The sequence below is a fragment of the Hyperolius riggenbachi genome, chromosome 1, assembly GCF_040937935.1.
Source record: "Hyperolius riggenbachi isolate aHypRig1 chromosome 1, aHypRig1.pri, whole genome shotgun sequence".
In the NCBI taxonomy this organism is placed as follows: domain Eukaryota; kingdom Metazoa; phylum Chordata; class Amphibia; order Anura; family Hyperoliidae; genus Hyperolius; species Hyperolius riggenbachi.
Window position 1 is genome coordinate 294,373,531 of NC_090646.1, and position 21,231 is coordinate 294,394,761.

General features: G+C 46.2%; 1 protein-coding gene across 4 annotated transcripts in view; it reads right to left on the reverse strand.

Annotated features, from left to right (window-relative positions):
* Nucleotides 1–21,231, reverse strand: part of TMPRSS9 (transmembrane serine protease 9) — a 394,042-nt gene that overhangs the window by 25,603 nt on the left and 347,208 nt on the right. For all 4 annotated transcript variants that reach the window (XM_068233739.1, XM_068233736.1, XM_068233737.1 and 1 more), the window contains 2 exons: nucleotides 11,972–12,143; nucleotides 4,504–4,769 (listed from right to left, as the gene is read on the reverse strand). In XM_068233739.1, the coding sequence (XP_068089840.1) occupies nucleotides 4,504–4,769; nucleotides 11,972–12,143 (438 nt within the window). The remainder of the gene's footprint in view (nucleotides 1–4,503; nucleotides 4,770–11,971; nucleotides 12,144–21,231) is intronic.

A 21,231-nucleotide genomic window follows, 5' to 3' on the forward strand; every position in this document is an offset into this window, starting at 1 on the left:
GCAGCCGCTCGTACGAGCGGCTGCTTCCTGTCAAATCACGGCGGGGGGCTCCGTGAATAGCCTGCGGGCCACCGATGGCGGCTCGCAGGCTAGATGTAAACACAAGCGGAAATAATCCGCTTTGTTTACATTTGTACGGCGCTGCTGCGCAGCAGCGCCGTAAGGCAGATCGGCGATCCCCGGCCAATCAGCGGCCGGGGATCGCCGCCATGTGACAGACCACATCCTGTCACTGGCTGCACAGGACGGATAGCGTCCTGTGCAGCCCGGAACACCAGGGGGAGGCAGCAGGTAGGAGAGGGAGAGGGAATTTCGCCGCGGATGGGAGCTTTGAGGTGCCCCCCCCCGCCACCCACAGCAGGCAGGAGAGATCAGACCCCCCCAGCACATCATCCCCATAGGGGGGAAAAAAGGGGGGCAATCTGATCTCCCTGCCTGCACCCTGATCTGTGCTGGGGGCTGCAGAGCCCACCCAGCACAGATCAATCAAACCAGCGCTGGTCCTTAAGGGGGGGTAAAGGGTGGGTCATCAAGTGGTTAAACACACCTCGGGTTCTCTTTAAGGAACAGAGACTGCTAGTACGGTAATGTCGCTTACCGACGAAATGGCGCAAAGATCCACCACTCCTGCTGCTCTGTCCCCGCTGCTGGTCCCTCTGTGCCGTCACTATGATGGCAGAGCTGTGCGAGCAGGTCAGGAACCGTTTTCATTGGCTCCTGATGCTGTCAATCAATGTAAGCCAATGGGATTGGCTTACAGTGATGACAGGGTCAGGAGCTAATGAAATCGGCTCCTGACCGGCTCACACAGCTCTGCCGTCGTATAGATGGCAGGGCGAGTGATCTGTGGCGGGGACAGAGCGGTGCGATCGGCGGTAGCGGGTTGAAGTCTACGTCCTGTCAGATCCGCACTGACACATGCAGGATGTAGATTTCAACTACCTTGGTCCGGAAAAGGGTAAAGAAAATGTTTTATGTATAGTATATAGTGTGGCGTGTATATAGTATAAAAGTTGTATATAGTGTAGTGTGTATATACTTTTTTTATAATTGTATATAGTAATATATACTACTCTGTATTGTAAGCAAATACCAAGGGGTGAGCAGCACAAACCAACTTTAATGCAATTTTTTTGCAAAGCATGCACGCAGCAATGGAGAGCCCCAATCTCCACAAGAAATATATAAATACTGTTTTCCTGTTGTGTTCTGCAGCCCCTCTGTATTTATATATTTCTGTATTGTAAGAATCTATACAAAGATCACCACTATATACAATTCTAAACTACACTATGTCAACAACGCTACACTATACTATTATCTGCTAATCTGCTTCCTATGGAACCAGGATAAAATGTAACCTCATAGCGTTTTGGACGACAATAGCCTAATTTCATATTGCAACGCTGCCCAGTGGTAGAGGTTAGACATCATAGAATTCACCATGAATTACCATATTTTTTGTATTTCGGACTATATGACACACCTTTTTTTTCTCAAAAGTGGGGGAAAAGTCAGTGGGTCTTTTAGTCTGAATAATACATCTTCAGACCTGCACCAAAGTATACAGTGGGATGCGAGAGTTTGGGCAACCTTGTTAATCGTCATGATTTTCCTGTACCAATCGTTGGTTGTTATGATAAAAAATGTCAGTTAAATATATCATATAGGAAACACACAGATATTTGAGAAGTGAAATGAATTTATTGGATTTACAGAAAGTGCACAATAATTGTTTGAATAAAATTTGGCAGGTGCATAAATTTGGGCACTGTTGTCATTTTATTAATTCCAAAACCTTTAGAATTAATTATTGGAACTCAAATTGGCTTGGTAAGCTCAGTGACCCCTTACCTACACAGGTGAATCCAATTAAGAGAGAGTATTTAAGGGGGTCAGTTGTAAGTCTCCCTCCTTAATTATCTCTGAAGAGTAGCAACATGGTGGTCTCAAAACAATTCTCAAATGACCTGAAGACAAAAATTGTTCACCCTCATGGTTTAGGGAAAGGATACAGAAAGCTGACTCAGAGATTTCAGCTGTCTGTTTCCACAGTTAGGAACATATTGAAGAAATGGAAGACCACAGGCTCAGTTCAAGTTAATGCTCAAAGTGACAGCCCAAGAAAAATCTCGGATAGACAGAAGCAACAAATGGTGAGAACAGTCAGATTCAACCAACAGACCAGCACCAAAGACCTACAACATCAGCTTGCTGAGATGGAGGCGCTGTGCATTGTTCAGCCATTCAGTGCACTTTACACAAGGAGATGCTGTATGCAAGAGTGATGCAGAGGAAGCCTTTTCTCCGCCCACAGCACAAACAGAGCCGCTTGAGGTATGCTAAAGCACTTTTGAACAAGTCAGCTTCATTTTGGAATAGGGTGTTGTGGACTGATGAAACTAAAATTTAGTTATTTGGGCATAACAAGGGGCGTTATGCGTGGAGGAAAAAGAACAAAGCATTCCAAGAAAAACACCTGCTACCTACATATATATGGTAGTAGTTCTATGATGCTGTGGGGCTGTGTAGCCAGTGCAGGGACTAGGAATATTGTCAAAGTTTAGGGACGCATGGATTCCACTCAGTATCAGCAGATTCTGGAGACCAATGTCCAGGAATCAGTGAGAAAGCTGAAGCTGCGCCAGGGCTGGATCATTTAACAAAACAACAACCCTAAACACCAACGTTCTGGAATGGCCATCTCAGTCCCCAGACCTGAATATAATTGAAAATATGTGGTGTGAGTTAAAGAGAGCTGTCCATGCTCGGAAGCCATCAAACCTGAATGAACTAGAGATGTTTTGTAAAGAGGAATGGTCCAAAATACCTTCAACCAGAATCCAGACTCTCATTGGAACTTACAGGAAGCATTTAGAGGCTATAATTTCTGCAAAAGGAGGATCTTCTAAATATTGATTCCATTTCTTTTTTGTGGTGCCCAAATTTATGCACCTGCCTAATTTTGTTTAACCATTTGCCGACCGCACACTCATACCGTGCGGCGGCAAAGTGGTAGCTGGAGGACCAGCGACGCAGATCTGCGTCGCCAGGTGCCTCGCTAATTAATCAGGAGAGGCCGCTCGCGCGAGCGGCCGTTTCCTGTTAGATCACAGAGCGGGTCTCCGTGAATAGCCTGCGAGCCGCTGATTGCGGCTCGCAGACTAAATGTAAACGTAAGAGACATTTGTCTCCTTTGTTTACATTGTACCGCGCTGCTGCGCAGCAGCGCCGCAAGGCAGATCGGCTATCCCCGGCCAATCAGCGGCCGGGGATCGTCGCCATGTGACAGGGGACAGCCTGTCACTGACTGCACAGGACGGATAGCGTCCTGTGCAGCCCGGATCACCAGGGGTGAGAAGGAGGAGAGGGAGGGGGGAATTTCGCCGCGGAGGGGGGCTTTAAGGTGCCCCCCCCTTGCAACATGCCAGCCAGGAGGAGCGATCAGACCCCCCTTGCACATCATCCCCATAGGGGGGAAAAAAGGGGGGCGATCTGATTGCTCTGCGTGCCAGCTGATCTGTGCTGGTTGCTGCAGAGCCCACCTAGCACAGATCACAAAAAATAGCGCTGGTCCTTAAGGGGGGGTAAAGACTGGGTCATCAAGTGGTTAAACAATTATTCCACACTTTCTGTAAATCCAATAAACTTCATTTCACTTCTCAAATATCACTGTGTGTGTCTCCTATATGATATATTTAACTGACATTTTTTAGCGTAACAACCAACGATTTATACAGGAAAATCATGACGATTAACAAGGTTGCCCAAACTTTCGCATGCCACTGTATGTCCTCCAGTCCCTGTCCCCATTCCTCTATACCCGTTACCGTCTGCATGTCCTCCGGTGTCCCCCTTCCTCTATCCCCATGTCCTTCTGTGTCCCCCTTCCTCTATCCCTGTGTCCTCCAGTGTTGTAAATACATACTTGCAGCCAACCACGCAGCTCCAATGAATAGGAAGTAGCCACAAAGCTTTGGAGAGCCAAGTTCCAATCAGACAGGGGGCGCTGCCCCAGACCCCCAATCATGCCGCTTGCTGCTCCCTGCTTCTTTTTTAATAGGAGCCAATGGTCTTGTGCGTGGGACCATAGCTCCGTCATTGGGGCCAATTACTGCACTCCCTGCTACTGAGGGAGTGCAGTGATTGGCCCCACTGCTTCCCATATATGTTTTTATGGAATGCTTCCCATCTTGCTGCATGAGCAGTCAGCTATGCAAAGCAGGAGGCCATGTTACTCATCTTTAATACCTACACTTATCTAGTGATTGGCAGCAGGGTTTGACTTCCGAGTATGTGGCTACACACGTTTTTGTGCACATGGACAAAAATAAGCAAAGCAAGCAGAAATGTTTGATGTTAATCCTAACATCATATGAGCTGAAATGGAAGGGATTGAGCTTTTTTTGTAAACAACAAATTAGAGTTTTGCACTTTATTAGAACACTTGATTTGCATTATTTTACATAGAAATTGATCAGAGTTGAGCTGGTGTGTGATTACCTCCTTCCTTAGTAGATCCCCAGCCCGTTATAAAACATTTGGTTCCCTCTGAGAAGATGTGACTGATATCTGGAAGGCATATAGGCTTAATTAGATTAGTAAAGGAGAGGGATGATGGCAGCTCCAGTAGGGCCACATCATTATCCAGCGTGTAGACATTGTAGAAAGGATGCTTGTGGATCCGGAAAATCTTCTCCACTCTTCCCTCCACCCCATTAAGAAAAGGGGTGCCTAGGTATGCTGCCCACATTTTCGGATCATTGTATCTGTCAGCATTAAAGAACACAGTCATATCACAGCGTAGTCACGTTAATTTTGCAGCAACAAAACAGATTATTACAGCAGATGAGAAAAAGTGACAATTTTTTTGCTTTTGCAGTTGCAAGTCAAGAGCAACTTCGTTTCTAATAAATGATTACTTCATCCCTACAGTGGTCTATGCTTTAAAGCAGGGGTAGGGAACCTTGGCTCTCCAGCTGTGATAAAACTACAAATCCCAGCATGCATTTGCCTTTATTAATCATGACTTTGGCTGTCAGACTCCTGCAATGCATTGTGGGACTTGTAGTCCCTTAACAGCTGGAGAGCCAAGGTTCTCTACCCCTGCTTTAAAGGGAACCTGAGAAGGGGGATAGAAGAAATGTGTACATACTTGGGGTGTCCTCCAGCCCCCTCCGGCCGTATCCAGGGCCGGATTTGTACATTTCACTACCCTAGGCCCAACTTTCACCAAGTGCCCCTTGCAAATCTAAATAGAACGTCCACATGTGCATTAGTAGAGCATATTATTAAATACAACACAGAACATAAGATGGTGATGTGGTGAGCTGGGGTACGTATATATTCACATTCCAGATAAGGAAACGTATTCACATTTCTTAAAATAGTTCCCCATCAGTAATACATTTCTTTAACTATGTGAATCACAAGAGCTTATTAAAAGCTCTCCTAAATCACCACACTTTTATAGCAGTTAAAGTGATCAGTAAGTCTAACATAAAAAATGAGATTTACTCACCTGGGGCTTCCCTCAGCCCCCTGCTGTCGATCAGTGCCCTCGCAGCCCCGCTCCGATGCTCCAGGAGGCCGCAATAGCAGCATAGGGGGCGATATTATGGCTGGGAACGCGAAGAATCACTCGCGTTTTCATGCCTGTCGGTCGGTGATGGCGAACCCGGAAGTGTTCGCCGGTGTGTCCTGGAGCATCGGAGCGGGGCTGCGAGGGCACCGATCGGCTGCAGGGGGCTGAGGGAAGCCCCAGGTGAGTAAATCTCATTTTTTATGTTAGACTTAAGGATCACTTTAATACTATTTTACCAGTAGCTCACCATAAAAATGATAATCCAACTGAACTGTAGAGATGGCCCGAACGGTTCCAGGCGAACTTCTGGGGTTTGCGATCGCGGAGAACCGCAAACTTTTCCAGAAGTTCGAGTCACCCCCATAGTACATCATTAGGGTCAACTTTGACCCTCTACATCACAGTCAGCAGGCACATTGTAGCTAATCAGGCTACACTCCCTCCTGACGGCCCTCCCCCCTTATAAAATGCAGGCAGCATCAGGCATTTTACTCACTTGTGTGCCTGCAGTAATTATATACAGCCCTGTCAGTCAGTCGCAGCTGGCCTTTGGCCTCTTGGTGGTAATTTCTACTGTGCCACTGCCAGGCCCAGCACATTCAGTGACTACCTGTGTGTGTGACAGGCAGCTGCACATTTGTAATCCCATCCCAATTACTGCACCTGTTCAGTGCACCTACCTACCTAACTACGTGAGCGCATGCATTGTTAATATCACCAGTCATTGCATCTGTTCCCGGTACGTGTGTGTGTGACAGGTGCACATTTATAATACCCAGCAGCATTGCATATACCTACCTACGTGTTATTCAGTGCACCCACCTACCCACATGAGCGCAAGCAGTGTGATATTTAATACCTCCAGTCACTGTACCTGTTTACGGTACGTGTGTGTGACAGGTGCACATTTGTAATACCCAGCACTTCATATACCTACCTGTTGTTCAGTGCACCCATCTACCTACGTGAGCACACGCAGTGTGATATTTAATACCACGAGTCACTGTACTTGTTCATGGTACGTGTGTGTGACAGGTGCACATTTGTAATACCCAGCAGCATTGCATATACCTACCTACCTGTTATTCAGTGCACCCACCTACGCACATGAGCGCAAGCAGTGTGATATTTAATACCACCAGTCACTGTACCTGTTCACGGTACGTGTGTGTGACAGGTGCACATTTGTAATACCCATCACTGCATATACCTACCTGTTGTTCAGTGCACCCATCTACCTACGTGAGCACACGCAGTGTGATATTTAATACCACGAGTCACTGTACCTGTTCACGGTACGTGTGTGTGACAGGTACACATTTGTAATACCCATCACTGCATATACCTACCTGTTGTTCAGTGCACCCACCTACCCACGTGAGTGCACGCAGTGTGATATTTAATACCACCAGTCACTGTACCTGTTCATGGTACGTGTGTGGGACAGGTGCACATTTGTAATACCCAGCACTGCATATACCTACCTGTTGTTCAGTGCACCCATCTACCTACGTGAGCACACGCAGTGTGATATTTAATACCACGAGTCACTGTACCTGTTCACGGTACGTGTGTGTGACAGGTACACATTTGTAATACCCATCACTGCATATACCTACCTGTTGTTCAGTGCACCCACCTACCCACGTGAGTGCACGCAGTGTGATATTTAATACCACCAGTCACTGTACCTGTTCATGGTACGTGTGTGTGACAGGTGCACATTTGTAATACCCAGCAGCACTGCATATACCTACCTGTTGTTCAGTGCACCCACCTACCTACGTGAGCGCACGCAGTGTGATATATCACTCCGTGCATACCTGTTAACTGCACCTGTGTGACTGCACATTGTATTAGTCAGGTCAGTGCATACCTTTCACTTTATCCCCCCCCCCCCCCCGATATGGACAAAACAGGTAGAGGCAAAGGCAGACCCAGAGGAAGGCCACCGGGCAGGTCTGTTCGAGGTCGTGCTGATGTGATTTTGTGCGGCCCTGGACCAAAGTACAGTGCTCAGAAGAAGGCACATCCCATCAACTCCCAAGATTGTCAGGACGTGGTTGACTATGTAACACAGAACACCTCATCTTCTGCAACCACCAGCACTACTACTAGCACCACATCCGTTCCATTTGACACTTCACAGGAGTTATTTGGTGGGGAATTAACTGATTCACAGCCACTACTGTTACAACAAGATGAAGGCGCTAAGCAAGTTACAGCACCTCATATGTCTGAGTTAGGCGACACTATGGAAGTAATGTGTGAGGAGGAGGATGATGAAGTACCTGCTGTTGGTGCAGTTTATGAGGTGTCTGAGGCAAGCAAAGCTAGGCAGGATGATTATGATGATGACAATGATACGGATGTCACGTGGGATCCTAAGAGACAAGATGACCAAGAGGACAGTTCAGAGGGGGAGTCAGAGAGGAGTAGGAGGAGACGAGTTCCTGAAAGAAGCAGGGGGAGCTCGTTGTCAGAAACAGCTGGTGGCAGTGTCCAGCGCCATGTATCGCCACCTATGGACAGTCAACCAACATGCCCTTCAACATAAGCTGCTGATGCCACCATAGTGCCATCACCCCAGGGGGGCTCAGCGGTTTGGAAATTTTTTAGTGTGTCTGCCTTAGATCAGAGCAATCCCATCTGTTCTCTCTGCCTCCAAAAATTGAGCCGTGGAAAGGCCAACAGCCACGTAGGGACAATTGCCTTATGAAGACACATGCAGAAAAGGCCCAAACTGCAATGGGAAGAGCAACTGAGCATAAGTAGCACACAAAAGAAAAGCCACCCTCCTTCTCCTCTTCCTCCTTCAGGTGCAGCATCTTCAGCCTCTTTCTCCCTTGCATCTTCACAGCCACCCTCCTCCACTCCGCCTCTCACCGTAACCACTTGCCGACCGCACCCTTTTCCGTGCGTCGGCAAAGTGGCAGCTGCAGGACCAGCGACGCAGTATTGCGTCGCCAGCTGCAGGCTGATTAATCAGGAAGCAGCCGCTCGCGCGAGCGGCTGCTTCCTGTCAATTCACGGCGGGGGGCTCCGTGAATAGCCTGCGGGCCGCCGATGGTGGCTCGCAGGCTAAATGTAAACACAAGCGGAAATAATCCGCTTTGTTTACATTGTACGGCGCTGCTGCAGCAGCGCCGTAAGGCAGATCGGCGGTCCCCGGCCAATCAGCGACCGGGGATCGCCGCCATGTGACAGGGGACAGCCTGTCACTGGCTGCACAGGACGGATAGCGTCCTGTGCAGCCCGGTTCACCAGGGGGGGCCAGGTAGGAGAGGGAGGGGGGGATTTCACCGCGGAGGGGGGCTTTGAGGTGCCCCCCCCGCAACACCCGGCAGGCAGGAGCGATCAGACCCCCCCAGCACATCATCCCCCTAGTGGGTAAAAAAAAAAGGGGGGCGATCTGGTCGCTCTGCCTGCACCCTGATCTGTGCTGGGGGCTGCAGGGCCCACCCAGCACAGATCAGCTAAAACAGCGCTGGTCCTTAAGGGGGGGTAAAGGGTGGGTCCTCAAGTGGTTAAGCGGTTCCTGCTCCTCTGCCCACAGCAGCCAGGTGTCCGTGAAGGAAATCTTTTAATTGGAAGAAGCCAATTTCTGCCAGTCACCCCCTTGCCCGGTGTCTGACAGCTGGCTTGGTGGAACTGTTGGCTCGCCAGCTGTTACCATACCAGCTGGTGGACTCTGAGGCCTTCCGTAAATTTGTGGTCATTGGGACACCGCAGTGGAAGATGCCAGGCCGCAATTATTTCTCTAAAAAGGCAATACCCAAACTGTTGAGATACAAGTGGTGTCACACAGCGTTGGATCAAGGGTCCATCTGACCACGGATGCCTGGTCTGCCAAGCACGGTCAGGGCAGGTACATTACTTACACAGCCCATTGGGTCAACCTGGTGACCGCTGACAAGCAGGGAGAACGTGGCTGTGCAGCTGTGTTAAATAGTCAACCACGTCCTGACAATCTACCAAGAAATGTTAGATGAACTGGGTTTATTTATCTGGAGAAAAGGCGCCTTAGAGGGGATCTAATTAACATATATAAATACATCAGAGGGCAATAAAAAAACTTGGCGGATGAGCTTTTTGTTCCTAGGCTTTCACAAAGGACTAGAGGACATGATCTGCGCATGGAGGAAAAACATTTTAAACATTTATTTAGGAAAGGGTTCTTTACAGTAAGAGTTATTACGATGTGGAATGCATTGCCACAGGAAGTAGTTATGGCAAATTCTATATCTGCATTTAAAGGGGGCTTAGATGCTTTCCATGCTTTGAAAGACATGCATGGCTATAATTACTAGGTAATGCCCAGAGGTCTTGATCCAGGGATTTTATCCGATTGCCATTTGGAGTCGGGAAGGAATTTTTTCCCTTTTGGGGCTATTTGGACCAGGCCTTGTAAGGGTTTTTCGCCTTCCTCTGGATCAACAGGGATATGTGAGGGAGCAGGCTGGTGTTGTACTTTGTTTTATGGTTGAACTCGATGGACAGACGTCTTTTTTCAACCCAAATAACTACTGTATGTAACTATGTAAAATACAGACAGTAGTATACACCAATATACAAATACAGAGTTGGTACAAAATACAGAATGGTACAAAGTACAGAATTGGTAATAACAGTGGCATAATTAATATGAATAAATGTGTAACAAAATCCAAAACACAAAAGGGGGAGAGAGCCCTGCTGTTGTGAGCCTATTGGCTGTCTCCTTTGTAACATTACACCATATGCTGATTGCTAGTTACCGACAGGTCAGAGCTGGTCTTAAATACTGAACATTATTAGTTCTTTTACTAAATGCTCTAATCTTTGTAAATTAACATTTCTTGAGGTATTAACCGCACAAGTCATTAATTTACTTCACTACTTGGTAATTACTTTTCACTGCAGTGACAGCTTTAGTGAACTGGGGTTAAGCAAGATGTTACGAAAAATCAGCTGTTTTCTGCATTACTGAATGCGGTAATGCTTAGTGAATTGAAGCCATCATAACAGCAAAAAGACTACTCAAGGACTCCACAGATATTTTCAGAAGCTAGATTTTCCTCAGCTGCAATGGTAGTTTGAGAAATTCTAGTTTCCATGCAAGTGGTCTGTTATGCCAGATAACTGACACAAATGAACCACTATAGTTTGCCTCATTATGTTTGACCACCACTTGCCCCCTCCCTCTTCTCCCACCTTTCCTTTCCTCCTGTAGCTGAGCATTATGTGTCTGTTCAGTGATCATTCCTAAAACTGTAACCGGTAATAGTCAGTCACCACCGTTGTTGTAAATTACAGTAATTGGGCCTTTGTACAGGCAGTTACTCTTTACATTTTACAAAACAATTTTATTGCAATCTCTGTCACTCTTCAAGCCATATCCTCATTCCCTGCCTGCACAGGAAGTAATGGAATGTCTTGGGATACATGACTGCTATAAAACTTTAAAAGATGTTCTTATTTCTTGCCACACCTGTGCAGACCTGGGCTTTAACAGTACAGCGGCAGTAGTTACTCCCCTGTTCTATGACTAAGCACATAGGCCATATCTTAGTCTCATGTCTGCAGGAAAGACATGTCATTATCTATCTCCTCATTGTAACTTCTGAATGCTGTCTACACTTTTGTGACAATAGGCAAGAAATTTATAGTAGAGGTGTGCAATGCCTATCATTGAAATGTTAGAAGAGATTTCATTCATATGCTTGTGATTGCAACAGCTTGCAATATTACAAGTCCCAGTCACACAACAATATATGATGCGGATTATGATTAATTACCTTTAACCGATTTGCAGTGTTTCCCAAAAGCTTAAAGGGATACTGTAGGGGGGGTCGGGGAAAATGAGTTGAACTTACCCGGGGCTTCTAACGGTCCCCCGCAGACATCCTGTGTTGGCGCAGCCACTCACCGATGCTCCGGCCCCGCCTCCGGTTCACTTCTGGAATTTCTGACTTTAAAGTCTGAAAACCACTGCGCCTGCGTTGTCGTGTCCTCGATCCCACTGATGTCATCAAGAGCGCACAGCGCAGGCCCAGTATGGTCTGTGTCTGCGCAGTACACTCCTGGTGACATCAGCGGGAGCGAGGACACGGGCGTGCAGGCGCAGTGGTTTTCTGACTTTAAAGTCAGAAATTCCAGAAGTGAACTGGAGGCGGGGCCGGAGCATCAGTGAGTGGCTGCCCCAACACAGGATGTCTGTGGGGGACCATTAGAAGCCCCGGGTAAGTTCAGCTCATTTTCCCCCGACCCCCCTACAGTATTCCTTTAAGTACTGTCCTGTTACAATGATTTATCTACAACATTTTTCATGCAGTCACCACCCCCACCCCTCATTCTTACTAAAAATAGCAAAGACTGCACAATATAGAAATCTCTGACAATAACTACATGTCAAAACAATGGGCAGCAGATAACAGCCAGCGGTCCGAGATCAGCACAGCTCCGCATTTATGTTCTTTTCTCCGTAGCCAGAGACTAACTTGCCATGGCCATTCCCCTCTCAGGGAACCACTTCCTCCGACTATCTTGTTGAATGGTAGTACAGGTGCTGTACCACAATCTAGGAAAGAACAAAGAAAATGTTTTATAGGATATTACTTATAAATGAAAAATATATTTTTGCAAGTGTATTTTATATATGTGAATAACAGAAAATATCAAACGCTGCGTACTATCTCTCCCTGCACTGTGCTTACAGCAGCACACTTATACACACTTACAATATATATATATATATATGTGTGCATATACACATATACACATATACACATATACACATATACACATATACACATATACACGGTGCTGCCCATAAATATTCATACCCCTGGCAAATTTTGACTTAAAGTTACTTTTATTCAACCATCAAGTCATTTTTTGACGGGAAATGACAGAGGTGTCTCCCAAAAGATAATAACACAATGTACAAAAGGCATTATTGTGGAAAAAAACAAAGTGTCCTGTCCAGAATTATTCATACCCTTCACAAACTGTCACAGTCTGTGGGAAAATCTAATGTTCTATACCATTCCAAATAATCTGTTCTAAAGCATCCTAATTACCCTGATTAATTGGGAACAGCTGTTTTAATCAATTCAACAGGTGAAAAACAGCAGCTCTCTGCAGTGGGCTTGTGGACAGTCATGGCTAAGACAAAGGAGGTCAGTGAGGCCCATTGAGGCGGCTGCACATTGTGGCTGCTCACAAGTCAGGAAAGGGCTACAAGGCCATTTCTAAATGTTTTTCCAGTTCCAGTGGTACAGTGCAAAGTATTATTAAAAAATACAAGATGTTCTGCACTGTGGAAAATCTCAGAGGACGTGGCCGGAAGCCAAAAGTGACACCTGTGCTGGCCAGGAGGATAGTGAGAGAGGTAATGAATCCAAGGATCACCACCAAAGGCCATCCTGGTGAATCTGGGCTCTGCTGGTGGCAATGTCTCAAGGCAGACAATCCAATGAACACTGCTGGGTTCCACTGATGCCGAACAAGCAGAACACCACTTCTCCAGATAAGGCACCCAGAAGCTCGCTTGGTCTTTCCAAATACCCATCTGGACAAAGAAGAAGACTTCTGGTCTTCTGTGAAACAAAAATTTAATTGTTTGGTCACAATAATGTTTCCTTCATTTGGAGAAGACTTCAAGCCAAAGAACACCATCCCCATTGTCAAACATGGTGGTAGGAACCTAATGCTTCGGAGTTGTTTTTTCAGCCATTGGACCTGGGAACCTAATTACAGTAAACGACACCATGAAAAAAAGAGTAATACATAAGGATCTCAACGACAACATCAGGTAGTCTGCAGAGAAACTTGGCCTTGGCCACTAATGGACATTTCAGCATGACTATGAACCAAAACACACAGCAAAAGTGGTGAAGAAATAGTTAGCAGACAACAACATTAATGTTTTGGAGTGGCCCAGCCAGAGTCCTGACTTGAAACCAATTTAGAATCTTTGGAGGGAGCTAAAGATCAAAGTGATGACATGAAGACCCTCCAACCTGAAAGGTTTGGAGATCGTTGCTAAAGATGAATGGGCAAAAATACCCGTGGAGACATGCAAAAAACTGGTCTGCAATTATAGGAAGCATTTGATTGCTGTAATAGCTAATAAAGGCTTTTTCTATTGATTATTGAGAAGGGTATGACTAATTTTGGACTGTACACTTTTTGCTCCAATGTAAATAAAAGCTGAGAAATGTGGGAGAAATTTGGGAGACACCTATGTCATTTCCCTTCAAAAAATGACTTTCTGGTTGAGTAAAAGTAACTTTAAGTCAAAATTTGCCAGGGATATGAATAATCATGGGCAGCACTGTGTATGTGTATATATATTATCTCAAGAAAATAGAGGGAGCACCTTTACAAGACAATGTAACTCAAAATTGTCCTCTTAGGTAGCAACACTGACAATCAATTTCACATGCTGTTGTGCAAATGGAATAAACGGGTGGAAATTATAGGCAATTAGTAAAAAATCCCCATTAAAGGAGTGGTTCTGCAGATGGTGGCCACAGACCACTTCTGAGTTCGTATGCTTTCTGGCTCAGTGTTTTGGTAGCTTCTGAATGCTGGCTGTGATTTCACTCTAGTGGTAGCATAAGACAAAGTCTACAACCCACACGAGTGGCTCAGGTCTTGCAGCTCATCCAGGATGTCACTTCAATGCGAGTTGTGGCAAGAACGTTTGCTGTGTCTTTCAGCATAGTGTCCAGAGCATGGAGGTGCTAGTACCAGGAGACAGGCCAGTACATCAGGAGACGTGGAGGAGGCCATAGGAGGGCAACAACCCAGCAGCAGGACTGCTACCACCGTCTTTGGGCAAGGAGGAACAGGAGGAGCACTGCCAGAGCCCTGCAAAATGACCTCCAGCTGGGCACCAATGTGCATGTGTCTGCTCAAAGGGCCAGAAACAGACTCCATGAGGGTGGTATGAAGGCCCAACAGCCACAGGTGGAGGTTGTGTTTACAGCCTAACACTGTGCAGGACATTTGTCATTTGCCAGAGAACACCAATATTGGCAAATCCGCCCCTGACGCCCTGTGCTCTTCACAAATGAAAGCAGCTTCACACTAAGCACATGTGATAGACGTGACAGAGTCTGGAGACGCTGTGGAGAATGTTCTGCTGCCTGCAACATCCTCCAGCATGACCAGTTTAGCAGTGGGTCAGTAATGGTGTGGAGTGGCATTTTTTGGGGGGGCCGCACCGCCTTCAGTGTGCTTGCCAGAGGTAGCCTGACTGCCATTGGGTCCCGAGATGAGATCCTCAGATCCCTTGTGAGACCATATGCTGGTGTGGTTGGCCCTGGGTTCCTAATGATGCAAGACAATGGTAGACCTTATGTCGCTGGAGTGTGTTAGCAGCTCCTGCAAGACTAAGGCATTGATGCTATGCACTGGCCTGCCTGTTCCCCAGACCTCAATCCAATTGAGCACATCTGGGATATCATGTCTTGCTCCATCCACCATGCTTTATGCTTTAGTCCAGGTCTGGGAGGAGATCCCTCATGCTTCTATCACAATAGAAAACGCGTGCAGTAGCCAATCTCCTGCACACACTGAATAGCCTGTGGCGACATCTCGAGCTCACTCCAACCTGAATTATCGCAAATTCTTTCTGTTTTAAGAAAGCAAACTTTTGTTTTCCTTAGTATTTTAGTAAGGGGGCTTTTAGGACCATTGTAGCCCCTCACACATTCCAATGAGTTCTGGTTCACCATGAGCTTGCTGGTTAGTCTGTACTTCTCGGTGTTACAAGCCCTATTTCATAGAGCCAAATTAATCCATGCCATGCACTGATGAGGATCAAACAATCTGAAACAGTCTGTATGCATGTTGGATTATTATGGCTCTGTACAATTTAATAAGCTGACACATCATTGCATTCCAGCAGTTCTGGAGGTGTGTTTAGCTTCTAAGGTAACAATGGTTAATTTGCATATATTCAGCAGTGTTGCTCTGGGAGACATCTCAAGCTCACTCAAACCTGAATTATTGCAAATTCTTTCTGTTTTAGGAAAGCAAACTTTTGTTTTTCTGTCCATCATTGAAATGATGTTTATTAATGTGAAGGTTATTAAATCTTAAAAAAAAGCAGGGACAGCCATACTATCTCAGGAAAAAAAACTTATATAAAAGTAGATAAATACTTGGTATACTTACATAACAATATGAATTGTACTGTCCACATTTTGATTTTTATATAATAATAATGATAAAACTGTTACAGGCACTTGCCATTTTTACTGCCTCTGACTAAAGCCAATTTTGATGTAATTTCCCCCCTTACTTTTTTTTTTTTATTTTCTCCTGTCTGAAATGATGTATTCATTGCAAGCTCTCCTCTCCACTGAGCTTTGTAGAAACTGCACTGAGTTGTGTATCACTACTGTCTATGTAATGTATATTACAGTACTGGAGCATTTTTTGTGCCTTTGTCAGTGTTACATTTCCAGAGCTTATATTTCTTCTTTACTTTTCTGAAATAGACAATCTTGGTATTGGTTTTTCAGAACGGATAGGGCTTAATTCTAATGTTAAACATTTAATCCCACACATTACAACAAAACAATAAATCCATACAAACACCACAACATTTTGAAAAAACAACATGTTTTTTCACTTTGACACTACAAAAAATATTTTAAAAAGGGAGTTAAAATGTATTTTTTTTCCTAGAAACAACTGAATATATTTTACATTTTTAAAGGGAACCCGAGGTGGGTTCTAAGAATGCTATCAGCACACAAAGGCTGGGTCTGCATACAGTATAATGCATATAATGCCCAGCCTCTGTTGCTATACTATTTGCCCCAGTCTCCCCCCTGTGCTCTGCTGTGATTGGAGGGAGGGGACGCAGGTGGGGAGTGGCGCTATGGAGGAGTCGGGGGAGCAACGAGACTGACACTTCCAAATGTAAACAGCCAGCTGCGACACACTGCGTGTCTCTAGCATGGCGTTTGATTTATGGGGGCACAGCAGAGTGCAGGGGGGCCTTGGAGGGAGCAGTATAGCAACAGAGGCTGGGCAGACCCAGCCTCTGTGTGCTAATAGGATTCTTAGAAACCACCTCGGGATCTCTTTAAGAACTTCAAATCCAAAGCAGAATTTTATTAATAATTTTATTATTTCATTTATAGCAGTGCAAAACCACCAAAACCCCTGAATACCCCCAAAATTACCCCATCTAGAAAAACTAGACTATCCAATGTTTTTGACGAATGGTAAAATTAGGGATTTGACCATCTGGACTTTTTTCGATTCTGATCAGAAGAATGGGTTAAAATTTAAAAATTTATTTTTTTTCGGCAAATATGCTAATTTGAAAGCACATAATGCCCACATACTGTTTGGAGGCCACAAAATACACTCTAAAATATATTCCTCAACTTCTCCCTTTAATGGGGATACCAAATACCAATGCCTCAGTCGCATTGCTAGAGAACTGAATGCATTTCCATGGACTGAAAATCCAAAGCAGAATTTTTGCACCATACTATACCGATTCCCGATTAATTCCATGCTGAAATCAATCCAGAATCGGCCTTGTAGCCGCCACATCTGCTGCCCCCCCCCCCCCCCCCGATGGTGAATGTTCCCCTCCCCCCCTTCTTGGTGCCCAGTGAACTATACATTACCTTGCCGTTTATCTGCTGCTGGGTCCGGGATCTATCCTTTATTCATACACACACGTGGTTGCTGGCATGCATGTGGGCGTGTGTGTGTCATCACACGCACGCCCATGCTACTCTGGCACCCACGTGGGCCGCATGCATGGATACAGGGCGAATCCCAGTGCAAGCAGTGGATGTGGACAGGTATTGTATAGAGCACTGGGGGAGGGGCACAATGAATATTAGGGGAGGACATTATCGGGGGTTTTGTCTCTCATTCCGATATCACTCGCCATTACCACCGCGCACCCGACAGACCATGAAGGCCCGACTTCTTTTAGAATGTCTGACCGATTTATGTGACCAATTTTAGCATGAAATTGGTCGCATCATTAATCTGGCATGAACTTGGCGGCACCAACTTTCATTCGATTCGATTATAATAATCAAATTAGACGGTTGATCAGTCGCCTGATGTATGGCCTAACTTAAGCAACAGCATAATAACTTTAAAACTATGGACCCATGTCGCAATTTTCCTGATGACTGATGATCTTTTAAATACCGAGAGGTCATTTCCACGATATTGCGATGTGGCTACAGGAGCATGACCATGCGAACATCGCTTAGCGATGTGCCGTCATAACGAACGTCACGGCGGATCGGATTGGTAAGATCCTCAACGCCGTCCGTGCAAAGTACCACGATCACTTGAAGTCTCATTCACTCCTGGCGTGTAGCATTGCGTGGCATCATGCACACCCTCCGGGAGGAAGAGGCGTTGCTGACGACCGTCGTCAATGGGACGTCGCAGGACATGTCAGGCGGTGAGTACCCAAAATATTTATTTGTTACAGCTGATACAAATCCTGCAATAAATCTGCACTGTTTCTACTTCCTGATACATGGAAGCAGACATATTGTTAACAGCCTGTGCTTTCAAATGAGCTTATCTGACTTCTCTGCCATGGCAGTCATCTGACACGGGGAGAGATGAAATTACAACTTGTGATTAGACACAAATGATGGGGAATTAAACAGGCAGGCTAAACTCTCAATGAATACAGGGTGCATTTCTGTTTTCCTTTTGTCCTGAGCAAGAGTTCTGGTTCACTTTAATTTTTTTTAATTAAGTCTTTGTTTTTGTTTTAAATTAAGGTTTTCTTTTTTAACCACTTCCCTACCACGCTATTTTGTGCTGATCTGTGCTGCGTGGGCTCTCCAGCCCACAGCACAGATCAGGTTGCAGCCAGGCCGATCAGACTTCCCCCCTTTTTTCCCCACTAGGGGGATGTCCTGCTGGGGGGGTCTGATCGCCGCCGGCTGCTTGCGCTTGCGGGGGGGGGGGGGGGGGCTCTTCAAAGCCCCCCTCCGCAGCGCTTCCTGGCCTCCTTCCCCTTCCCTCCCTCTCCCTCCCCCTGTGAGCGGAAATCCGTCCTGCGCCTGATGGGATAGGCTTTAGCCTATCAGATGCCGGTGATCCCCGGCCAATCAGAGGCCGGGGATCGCCGATCTCCTCTACGGCGCTGCTGCGCAGCAGCGCCGTATACATGTAAACACTGGGGAAGGTCTTCCCCGTGTGTTTACATTTACCCTGCGAGCCGCCGATCGGCTCGCAGGGTGTTCACGGAGACACCCTCCGGGAACTGACATGGAATGGAATACACTTCAGGATTCAGGGGCGTGTATATACGCTCCGAGAATCCGGAAGTGGTTAATTATGTTTTTTTATTTTTATTTTTTTATATTTTTTACACTAACTAGAAACGATCTGTTCTCTCTATACAGAGCCGGGTCCCATAGTATACCAGTGGTAGGAGAGGCACAAGGACAGATGTCCGTGCAGCTTCTCCTCCATTGTTATGGCTGCAGTTATCACATGATCACTGCGGTCTTGTGTCAGACAGAGGGCATGTAAAATGGCGATTGGCCGCTCTGATACTACCCACGGGACCCAACTACAGTGTACCGATATGATCGACGGGGGAAGCGGGCGTCTGCAAATTCCAAGCGCTGTATTTATACGGTGCTGAGGCTGAGAACTGACAGCCAAGCGCTATATATATATATATATATATACGGTGCTGGATAGTAAAATGGTTAAGGATGAAAATATGATACACTTAAGGCTTAAAATACAAGGCTTAGCATAATACAAGTGTAGTCTATTATTTTCCGGAACAGGAAAAAAGGTCGCAGGAGCACTTACGGAAAAAAAGGCACTGCCATGGTCGCCTATTGTAAAAGCTGTGATTTGCATTAACACACAGAAATTTGGGTATACAGTGGCGCACGCTATTGGGTGACTTTTTTTCCAGGTGCCTTTTTTTTTATCATGTATGCATTATTTCCTGTCCTTCCAAACATCCCAGATCAGGTGGAATTGCTGGATCTTACCTCTATGCGTGTAAACCAATTTCTTATAGGGTAACCCGCTATCCAAGCGGTTTTTCCAACGAGCAAAGCACTTTTAATGTGAATGGACTGTTACTTGGGCTGTAAAGCTGGCCATACCCAATTTCCCGCCGATCGACAGCAGATTCAATCACTGGGATCGAATCTGCTTTCAAATAGTTCACGCTAAACGCACCCGACCTATTGATTTCCTCCTGATATAAATCGGTCCGTCGATCGCGCCGTGCGGGAAATTACCGTCGATAGCCCGCGGGTAGGGAGCGCGTCGCTTGCGGCGTACGATTCGGGGCCTTTCGACACAGGTATACATTACCTGAGGCTGGCTCCCGGGCATCCCGTCCGTCACTGCTCCCGTCATGTGGTACCTCCGGCATCCACGTATAACTTCCGCTGTCACGCTAGTGACAGCGGAAGTACAAATAGAGGGCGCTCTATTTGAACTTCCGCTGTCACTGGTGTGATAGCGTAAGTTATATGCGGATGTCGGAGCCGGAGGTGCCACATGAGGGGGACATCACGCCCGGGAGCCAGCCTCCGGTAATGTACGCCGGGGGGGGTGGGGGGGGGTGGGGCGGGGTACAGGCGGCAGCAGTAAAGGCAGCCATACGATCCCTATCTGATCAGATTCGATCAGAGAGGGATCTGTCTGTTGGTCGATCTGATGGCAAATCGACCAGTGTATGGCTACCTTAAGTCTTTTTTTAATCAATGAAGTAAAAGTATATTTTTACTACTATGAATGTATAAACTATTTTGTACTAGCTTAGACTTATGTTCAATTTAAACTGAAAGTTCCACTTATTTTTCAGGAGACAGAAACTTAAGTGACCTTTCAATGTGGATTATAAGTGAGGGAAAAGTTACTCGCAATAACCAACATAATTTAAAGATTCTTTAAAGGGATACTGTAGGGGGGGGGGGGGGGGGGGGTCAGGGGAAAATAAGTGGAAGTTACCCGGGGCCTCTAATGGTCCCCCACAGACATCCTGTGCCCGTGCAGCCACTCCCCAATGCTCCGGCCCCGCCTCCGGTTCACTTCTGGAATTTCAGACTTTAAAGTCTGAAAACCACTGCGCCTGCGTTGCCGTGTCCTCGCTCCTGCTGATGTCACCAGGAGCATACTGCGCAGGCCCAGTATGGTCTGTGCCTGCGCCGTGCGCTCCTGGTGACATCAGGGGAAGCGAGGACACGGCAACGCAGGCGCAGTGGTTTTCAGACTTTAAAGTCTGAAATTCTAGAAGTGAACTGGAGGCGGGGCCGAGCATCAGTGAGTGGCTGCGTGGGCACAGGATATCTGCGGGGGACCATTAGAAGCCCCGGGTAAGTTCAACTCATGTTCCCCTGACCCCCCTACAGTATCCCTTTAATGTAATGCTTTGATGAATTTAACTGGAAGCTGTGTTCTCCAAATGCATTAGATGACTGATATGCAGACCTGTAGCGAGCTAGCTGCATTTTGTGGAAATCTAGTCATTTTAACAAATCTACTCATCGCAATTATGCATTACAACACATCTAGTCACTACAATGCTACATTATAACACATCTGCTTACTGCAATTCTGCATTGTAACATATCTATTCACTGCAATTCTGCATTATAACACATCTACTC